The sequence below is a fragment of the Nicotiana sylvestris genome, chromosome 9 (assembly GCF_000393655.2).
Source record: "Nicotiana sylvestris chromosome 9, ASM39365v2, whole genome shotgun sequence".
Lineage (NCBI taxonomy): Eukaryota > Viridiplantae > Streptophyta > Magnoliopsida > Solanales > Solanaceae > Nicotiana > Nicotiana sylvestris.
In genome coordinates this window covers 192,806,242-192,817,107 of record NC_091065.1, presented here as the reverse complement: position 1 = coordinate 192,817,107, position 10,866 = coordinate 192,806,242, and the positions used below count along the sequence as shown (strand labels likewise).

Below are 10,866 nucleotides of genomic sequence, written 5' to 3'. Positions count from 1 at the left end.
GTCTTTTTTTCTTAAATTTTGTACCGCATCAAACTACCTCGTCTAAATTGAAACGAAAAGAGGATATTATATTTTAGAGAACCGACCAAGTTATGGACCACCTTCAATCTCTCCACGAGCCTATCACACTCTTTATAGGATATGCTCATGTGGAAAAAGTAGCTTTTGCCTTTAAGATCTGAAATGAGTCAAAAAGTGAAGAGATAAGAGTCATAGTATATTGTAGGCTCTTGCTTTTAGCAGCAATTATAATGAATGTGATTGTCAAATTTAACTCATTGCTTACACTACTTTTTCACTCTTCCATATCTCTGCTCCTTTTCACTAGTCCTTTTCATTTCCTCCTTTATATGTTTTGGTCAGAAAGCCACAACATCACATGGGTACAAAAGAATAGGGCAGAGTATAGAGTTGATAGAGTATATATCTCATGCCCAAGTATATTTGTTGACATATTTTATTTTATTTTTCTTTTTAAATTCCCCTCCTCCTTTTAATTCCCTTTTGATACATTTTACCGGAGCTATTGCTTTTTTGATGACTCGAACCCACAATACTAAAATTGTAAGGACTCTGTACCAATGGGGATAACATGCAATGTGCAATCACAATATTAAGGGGTTATTTGGTTGGGAAGAAGTTGTCCCAGAATTAATTATCTCGGGATTAGTTACCCAGGGATTATTTATTCCACCTTTCCATAAGGATAAAAACACTACAATCCCGGGATTAATTACCCAGGGATTATTTATTCCACCTTTTCATGGGGATAAAAACACTACAATCCCGGGATTACTTATTACACCGTAATTTTCTCCCAACCAAACATGGAATAAACTCTTCTTAAATTTAATTACGAGATTAATTATTCCTTATACTAAACGAGCTCTAAAGGCTTATTTTTTTCTGGCAACTCCCAAGACATCTTAGAGTTAAGGATCTATTGAAACAATCTTTCTACCTCGTACAAGGTAGGGTAAGGTCTGTCACCCTCCTTACATCTATGAGATTACATTAAGTATGTTATTATTTTTGTCCCAAGACATCCCTAATATTTCCACCCAAATGTATTCTGAATTGGCATTTGTATTACAGAAAGATGCTTAGGTCATTTCCTAGGGTTAATTTTTTTCGATAAACTAAAAGTGAAATTTAGGTAATTAATTTAATGCCTTGGTGAACTTGAGATAGTCGAATGAATTGACGAGTAAATAGATTAGATTTGTGAAGCTTACCTCTCTCCTTTTAGTCAAGTACAACTAAAGCACCTTGCGTCAAGTGTTTCACTTGACAACAACAACGATGACAACGATCCGGTAAAATTCTATAAGTAGAGTCTGTGTAGGATAGTGAGTAAGCCGACCTTACCTTTATCCGGGATAAAAGGCCGTTTCCAATAAAAATAAAAATAAAATTAAACTAAAGTAATCGATCACTTGAGGGACATCTAAAAAGTTGGATGTGCATCTTATCCAACCAACCAACTTGATTCGGCCTTGGAAATGGGGAGCAAATGAAGGTGCAGGTACATTCACACATCTCCAATTTCAGTATTTTATCATTGTCAGCCTTAAACCATCAAAACTTATAGTATATAATAAAAAAAAAAAGGAAAATTGGATAAAGTTTCCACTTGTAGAGGTTTTGATAAGCAAATACTAATATATATATATATATATATATATATATATATATATATATATATATATATATATATATATATACTAGTTTCTCGACAGTGTCTTATATCGATTTGTACATATTTCTAAAAATAATATTAAAACATATAACTAATGAGTAACCATCAGATTGATTCTAAACCCGGAGAATTGACTTTTCTTCATTACCTCGTTTTTTTATTTATTATTTTTATTGTTTAGACTTTTTAAATGTTAATATATGCAATTAATTGCTAAATTTTCTTCTAAAAGAAAATCTTCCATAATATGGCATGTGCAACTTTAAGAGTTCCTGTTAATTGACAAAGATGTATTTGAGCATCATATAATATGATTTAATAATTTTCTTTGTAATATAAACTTGAAGAAATATCAAAACAAAACAAACTTTTGAAATTGAAGAAAAGCACTAACATGAAATAATTCCTTAATTGTAAAAGGACTTGTAAGTCTTTGTTGCCCTCTTGGTTGAGGGTTAAGACTAAGGGTGTCTAATGGGTGGACCGGGCTGGATAGGCAAAACTTGGAACCATACGGGTTGGGTTTCGGGCTGGTTGCGGGTTGGGACTTGCTGGATTTAACGGGTTCAGGTTCATCCGGGTAAAAAATGAACCGTAAGGGTTATGGGTACAAGGGTCTGGGCCGGGTCGGGTTAGCGTATTTTTTTTTTTTGTATAACTATTGTAAGTTATATTAATATAAAGTAAAAATATAAAGAATACAATGAAAATGGGAAAAAAATTGCACTTATAAATTTCAAGTGCTACATTTATTTCAAAATTCAAACTTACAAATTGAAAGGTTTACATTTAACAAGTAAATTAACGAAAAAAGAGTAAATTCAAAGGCCCTATTATTAAAAAAAATAAATTAAATAGCCGTTATACCGGTCTGGGCCGGGCCGGTTAACCGGTTGTACAGTAAAAATCGTTGATCGGGTTTGACCAGTCCGGTTAACCGGTAGCCCCAAGGTGAACAGACCAAACCCCCTACCCCTTTAACCCATCCCTACCCGGCCCCTTCTACCGGTCCGGGCCGGTTCCGATTTTAATTGATTTGGGCCGGTCTGGAAACGGGCTGACCTGGCCCATTAGACACTCATAGTTAAGACCCATCTGAAATTAATATTTAATAAAAGGTTTTTATGAAGGGTAATACACCTGAAATTAACATTTAATAAAAGGTTTTTAATGAAGGTTTTTATTAAGGGTTTTTACTATTTACTATTTATTATATTAGATGTTTTATGTTTTAATAAATTTAATTTTAATAGGGGCAAAACTGTAATCTAACTTTGAAGATAGGAGCTTCCCACTTTTAGTATAGTATGAGATATGATATGATATGATATATGATGATATATATATATATATATATATATATATATATATATTTTTTTTTAATGTGATCAATAAAATTTTGCTTGTATAATACAGGTTTCTTATAAATTATTTTAGAAAATCAATCAATATTATTAAATAGAGTTATGTATGTACCTTTTAAATGATCAGATCTACTCCATCTTCCCAAAGAACTTAAATTCTTATTTAGTATGCACGCATGAAGCATGGCTAAATGGGAAGAACATTAAGATCCAATTTGGATCATAGTGGTTATGTCGTTAGAATTGAGAAACTTGTACCACTGTTTGTATAGTGATTTCTTGATCACAAAACTGTTAAATTGAAAGTTTAAAACGTGATGACTCCTTTTGTACTCCTCTATTCCGCCACAACAAGACTTAAAATTCAAAATTGTGAGTCACAATTTAGAATCAAACTCCCTCTAATCCAAGATTGACGTGAAGAAAGCCTACAACTAGGTTAAAATAGCACGGGCTAGTCAGTTTTTGGACTGGTCATTCAAAAATAGCCAGCGTTTGCAAAGTCATTGAAAAATAGTCACTGTTTTGCTGCAACAAGGACATGTCCAGCATAATATACTGGAGATCGGTGCACCTGTGTATGAACTTCCAGCATACTATGCTGGAACTCCAACACGTGGAAAGTTCCAGCATAATATACTAGAGATAGGAACACATATGTATGAACTTCCAACATATTATACTGGAGCTCAAGTATATTATGTTGGAGTTCCAGTATATTATGCTGGAACTCCAGTATATTTTGCTTGAGTATTTTCCGGATTTGAACAATATTTTCGTTCAGATTTATCTTTACATGAAAAGTGGCTAAATTTTGATTACTTTTAAAACTGTGACTATTTTTGAATGACCACTTGTAAATCTGGCTATTTTTGAATTTCTCCCTACAACTAGGGGTGGCAATTTGAGCCCAAACTCATCCAACCCGTCCAATCCGCCCAGAGATTAATGGGTTTGGGCTACAAACGTTTTAGCTCATGGATCTATTTGGGTTGAGCCCAAGTTAACCCATTGTTTTTTTATAGAAAAATTTTCATAAAGCACCATCTTTTAGGTCTAATTAGTCATTTTATAGATACTTTTTGCTATATTACGTGTTATAGATACCTTTTATGTGGTTATATAATGTATTTGATGTATTTAAGCTATTGTATTCATTAATACAATAGCAAAAATAGGCGTTAAAAAGGGAATTCCAACTAAGGTTGATATGTATTTAACTGTATTCACACGGCCTTATCGTGAATACAGTAACGTATGTGCGTAAAATCTGGAAGGTTTAACTAGTTAAAAACGGAAAGGAAATCAAATCACATGATATTCTCCTAATTTAACTCAACGAACAAAAACCTTTACCCATTAATATGTATTCTGCCATTCACGATTCCAAAAAAACAAAAAATAGCGAAAATAATAGCAACATCTGATCGAAGTTCTTCCATTCACTTTTCCCTTTTCTCTGTTCGCAGTTCTCAATTCAACCACGGAAAATTACTATTGATACAAATTATATACAAAATACAGTATAGTTCCTTTATACGTATGGCAAGTTTAACAGTGTTGTTGCGTCATTCTGGCAAGTGGAAGATGAGGGCAATTGCATCGATTTTTCAATTGAGGGAATACTGATAAATGAGTATGCATCGTACAATGATTTGGTTGCTTCAATTTCTAATCAACTGGCATATATTTGAGCTCAAATTCCATTAAATTCAATACAAAGTAGAAGGAAATTGCACACCAATGGAAATACACAATGATATGGGTTACATGATGTATGTAAAGTTGAAAAAAGAGAACAGAGAATTCGATATGTATCCTTTGTGCATAACAACTACTGAAAAAGAACTTGTATCCGGAGGTAGTTTAAATCAAGGCGATATTGTGCAAATAGATGAAGCAGTTCAAAGGTATGATTCCGATACAGATGATACACTGGCTCTAGATTTTGTCAATTCAGGAGAAGCAATTGGGGTATTCGAACTGAACAAGTATTTGATAATTACAAAAACTAATCAAAGGGAGGTTGTGGCTGGACAAATGTATAAGGATAAAGCTACATTGAAAGAGGTGATGGAGAATTATGCTATATCTCAAAGGTTTCAATTCTAGGTTGATAGGTCTAATGCTGTCAGGTTTGCGTGTATTTAATTTTTTTTTATATTTTCTATTATTGGTTCGAGCTGTAGGCCAAACGTTGATGTATTTATGCGTATTTGTGGATTTCCACTTGATTATCACTGATTTGCTTAAGATATGTTTGTTTATGGTCCTTAAATACATGTATTCATATATATTTTACTAGATATAAGACATTACAGTGCCTCTAATTATTTTCTTATTTTGTCTACTGTGGGTTTAAGTGTATGCATATAAAAATAGTTGTATTCAATTGTATTTAAATGCATATAACTATAATTATAATCCATAGTATAAAAATTTATATATATAGTTGTCCGAATGTATTCATGTAATATTGTATTAGAGTGTACAGTCATGCTTTTTTTTTGTAAACCTTTATGCTAATCATATATACAATGATTAATTCTTTGCAGCTATGTACTATTATGTATTTCAGAAGATTGTGAATGGAGGTTTAAGGCATCAAGCATTAACAAATCAGAACTATTCAAAGTGAGAGAGTTCATTGATAACCATACATGTCCGCTGAAGGACAATGTGTATGAGCAGCAACAGGCAAGTAGAAGCCTTATAGGTGGTATGATTAGGCCTAAGCTTACTAATCATAAGAGAAAATACACCCCAAAGGATATTATTGATGACATAAAATCAGATTTAGGTGTAGATGTTAGCTACAGTTGGCATGGAGGGCTAAAGAAAATGCAATGAATTTTTTGAGAGGTGAACCGGCTGATTCATACAAAAAATTACTAGGATACTTATATACAATGGATATGACATATCCGGGTTACCATATTAGAATGGTAAAATCGCCCAAAAATGAATTCATGTACGTGTATATATCTTTGTATGCCTTTATAAAGGGGTTTGATCATTGTAGACCCATTGTTGTTGTGGATGGAAGTCACCTAAAATCTTACTACACCGGGACATTCGTTTCGGCAAGCACGTTGGATGGTGCAGGTGAGTACCTTAAATATAATAAAATCTGATAATATTTAAAGATTGAATACATGTTTAAAAAATATGTATTCAATTGTCTTTACATGTCATATATTGCCACTAACATATGGTGTTATTGATCCAGAGAATGATGCTGCTTGGACGTGGTTCTTTGAGCAATTCAAGATAGTATACGGTTACAGGGAAAACATGTACATCGTTTCAGATAGAAATGAGTGTATCATTAAATCTATATCGAGAGTGTATCCAGATGTACCACATTTTGCTTGTATATGGCATCTATGGAACAACGTATATAAGAAATTCAAAAAGAGTCATGCCAAGTTGATACTTCTCGATGGCAAAAGCATACACACAAGCTGAATTTGACAGTCTGATGTAGAAGGTGGAGAAGGTAGATATTAGGGTGAAAGAATACTTAGAGTTAGCTGGATACGAAAAGTGGGCTAGGTTGTATGCACCTGTTAACAGGGGATGGACAATGACGTCGAATATTGCTGAGTCAATCAACGCCGCACTAGTGTCAGCAAGGGAATTGCCAATATACGACTTCCTCGAAGAAGTTAGGAAGATGTTTGGACGTTGGAATTGTAGTAACCGCAAAGAAGCTACACAAACACACACAACGCTTGGAAAAAAATACCAGGAGATGCTGACTTTGAATGAGGCAATGTCTACACGCATTACTGTAAGTTTTATTTTAATGTCATTGTATTATATAACTTTATTGTTTTCTGAAATAACTGACATGAATACAACTGAATACAACACATTTTTTATAATACAACTCCCATAAATACAACTGAATTCAAATGCATACAAAACATATTTTATCTAAGTTGAATACATCTGAATATAACTAAAAACATTCTGCAAAAATCTGACTTTGAATACATCTGAATATAACTAAAAATATTCTGCAAAAATCAGCTATTCGAATATGTATAAAACAGAGTTGAATGAATTTCAAAACATGCTGCAAAAAATCAATTTCAACTAAAAAATTATGTATAATACAGATTTGAAATCTTAGTATTCATAATATAAGACGTAATTATAGCTTATAGTCTGCCGGTCTAAATGTATGATGTATTCCTGTATGCAAATATTTCAGTTGTATGTAACTGAGTAATTCAACATTATACATATGGTAATTCAGGTGTATGTACTCAAAACTTATATTTCTATTTTTAAATGTAGGTGGTACCATCAACTGCATACTTACATACGGTTAACGATGGAGGGAGGAATTACACAATATGCTTGTTAGAGAGAAAATGTGTTTGTGGGAGGTTCCAAGTTGATGAATTACCATGCCCACATGCTTGGGCTGTATTGAAGAGCATGTTACTAATGCCAGAAGAATATTGCTCTAACTATTACAAACCAAATACTGTTGTAATGACATACGATGTGCCTGTGTACCCACTACCGGACAGAAATAACTGGAATATACCAGCACATATTGCAAAGGAGGTTGTACTACCACCCAAATGGAAAAGACCTCCTGGAAGGCCAAAGAAGAAGCGCGATAAACCTTTAAGTGAATTGATGTAGCCGAAAAATCAACATTCATGTAACATATGTAGGCAGGGAGGACATAACAAGCGAGCGTGTAGAAATGCTCCACGTAACAAATAGTTGACACTCTGACATGTATTTGTTCATCAACGATTTGTCATTACTTATGATGACATTGTCAAGTAATAAATTCTCATTGTCAAGTAATAATTTCTGAAATGACTTTCGTGAATAGATTCTGTATACATGTAGTTGCCTTAATGTGTTGGATACAATCGAATATAACCTTGTCCACATATACTTTGACAATTTATTATAGACAGTGCCTGAGTTATATATATAACTAGTCAAAATTCATCGGAATACATCTATATACTCAGTTATAATATAACAGTTACAATAAATCTGAATTTATATTCTTTAACTAGACAATAACATGTTTAATACATCTGAATTTATATTATTTAACATGTATTAACTGAATTTGAAAGATACACATTAAAGAATATAGCTGAATACAGAAAATACATAAGAATAATACAGTTGAATACAACTGGATACACCTGAATAATACAATTGACTATTACTGGCTACAGCTGAATAAATTAGTTGAATACAACTGACTACAGCTAAATACGTATAACATGTTTGATACATCTGAATTTATATTCTTTAATATGTATTAACTGAACTTGAAACATAAATATAACTGAATACATGTGAATACAGCTGAATATAGATGAATAATACAGTTGAATACAACTGACTACAACTGAATACAACTGACTACAGCTGAATACAGATGAATACATATAACCTGTTTGATACATCTGAATTTGTATTCTTTAATATGTATTAACTGTACTTGAAACATAAATATAACTGAATACATTTGAATACAGCTGAATAATACAGTTGAATACAATTGAATACAGCTGAATACAGAAAAATACATCTGAATTCTTTAATATAACCTACCATCAGTATATACAAAGTTTCTGATTTTGATATTAACCTGTTCAATACCTAAAACCTGTTCAAGCCAAGTTACTGAATATTAGTACATACTTAAATCCTGTAAGATATATATGAATATAAACTGAAGAATAAGCATGAATACTTATGAACAAATCAGTGAAACAACGATTGAAAAGTTGCAATTGTCATACACAAACACTGTTGATAAAGTGATTAGTTTTTCTAACTAAATACCATCTTCACCAAAAAACTACTCAAAACAGTATTCACCTAAAAACTACATTCCAAAACTACATTAACTTAAAGCTACTCTAATATTATCTGCATCTTTGAATCCGACTCCATGATTTGCCGAGCAATCTTTGAGGGTGTTTCATTCTCGCTTATGGCATCAGCGTCTATCTTCCGCATAACATAGTCCCATAGGAGAGCACCATATTTTTGATGGAGTAGATTAGAATCAAATGTTGTTTGTGGAATCTCACCAAGAGTGCTCAGAAACTCTGCGTATGCCGCAATATGCACCCTACAATCCCTAAAAAATATTGATTGAAACAATTAAAAATAATTCATACAATTACATTTGTATATAACATACCAGAATGATATGATTGAATACTTACATGCTCCCAGCCTTCTGTTGAGGCAGATCTGATATGAAAAGAACTTCAAAGGGATCAGTATGTGACTTGTCAGTGTATACTGAGTAAGTAGACCAATCTATGCCTTGACTATATCTGTAAAAGCCACTAATTGATAGATACAGCGGTACAAGCTTAGCTATTTTATCTATCTCAGAAGCAACATAGGCATCATGACATGCAGATTTGTACGAGTCATACACTTTAATACATCTCTCCTTGAATGAGACAACAACCAATGCCCAGTGTAGTTTGTCCTTCAAGTTGTCTGGTATCAAGACATTGTCAACATTATGCCAAGGTACATTAGCTAGCAATCTGTAGCCTCTTATGTACTCACATACCACATCCTTTTCTTTGGCTACATTAGCATTACTATCTGTATCAGCATACCTGTCGAAAATTTCAGCTATTCTTGTCTTGAATATACAATCAACAGTTGTATACTTGAAGTTGCTTGTTTGATTGTACTTTCCCTTCTTTCTCAGATAGTAGAATATGACGTCAATATGCTATACACAAATTTAATTACATAGTATCAGTCCAATTAATCAAACTAAGAAAAAAAATATGACAAGTGAAAAATACATCTGAATATGCTGGAATACAACAGATATTCAATAATAAATACCAATCGATGTTAAAATACAGAGTATGAATACAGTTAAAATTCAGCAGATATTACAGCAGGTATGACAACAGAAACAGTTAAAATACAGCAGATAGTCCAATTCAAGATATTACAACAGATATTAAAGATATTACAACTAACCATTGATATTAAAATACATCTGAATACAGTTAAATACATGTATTCAGATTCAAAACAAATGAATTAGTTAAATACATATTACTGTAATACATATGTTAGTTATAACATATAATAACTTCGAAAATACATCAGAATACATTAAAATACAGCAGTACTTCAGGAATAATGATGCCATTAAATTCATCATAAAGATTCAGTTAAAAACATTTTACATTTTCAGCTAATAAACTTTTTTACAATACACCTGAATAAAATTAAAAAGGCAGATTTACATGTAACATAATTGTGAACTATACAACTTGACAAACCAGTACTAAAGAAATAAATTATAGTGGAGTTGGAAGGGGTAAAACTTACGTTGTCATCCCATAGCTTCCCGTCAAATGATAGAAGGTAAAACTAATTTTTAGAATTAACTTGATCAACTCCAAAATACAATGGTATATGAAATGTTGACTTGTTCTTCTTGTAATGGTCTTCCAAATTACTTCTACAAGTATGATATTAAAAAATATTATATACATTTTTTTAAATATAAAAACTTAATACACATACCAGGGAAAAACTCACTTCTGTTCATGTCTAGCGAGAAGACCATCACGAACCCATTTGTCATATTCCTGAATGATTAATGTAGGATGTGGCTTCGTTATTGAATAATCCTCAAAGAGGTGTGTTTTTTCAAAAATGAGGGTCAACTTTATTGAGGTACCTGTTGCTCATCGAATTCATGAATATATACTTTTAATTTTAAAAACCATGGGGAAATAGATCATTAGTTTATAA

General features: G+C 32.3%; 1 protein-coding gene across 1 annotated transcript; it reads left to right on the top strand.

Moving 5' to 3' along the window:
• Positions 1-6,005: 6,005 nt before the first annotated feature.
• On the top strand, positions 6,006-7,725 carry LOC104220367 (uncharacterized). Its single transcript, XM_009771224.2, has 4 exons — positions 6,006-6,168; positions 6,293-6,459; positions 6,551-6,856; positions 7,369-7,725. The coding sequence occupies exons 1-4, from the start codon at positions 6,006-6,008 to the stop codon at positions 7,723-7,725; spliced, it is 993 nt and encodes a 330-aa protein (XP_009769526.2).
• Positions 7,726-10,866: the final 3,141 nt, after the last annotated feature.

Bases quoted from the DNA above. Each gene is read 5' to 3' on its own strand.
- LOC104220367 (XM_009771224.2), top strand. From the start codon at position 6,006: ATGGTAAAATCGCCCAAAAATGAATTCATGTACGTGTATATATCTTTG. The intron at 6,460-6,550 runs GTATATAAGAAA...AGTCTGATGTAG, and splicing joins TATGGCATCTATGGAACAAC to AAGGTGGAGAAGGTAGATAT. The intron at 6,857-7,368 runs GTAAGTTTTATT...TTTTAAATGTAG, and splicing joins CAATGTCTACACGCATTACT to GTGGTACCATCAACTGCATA.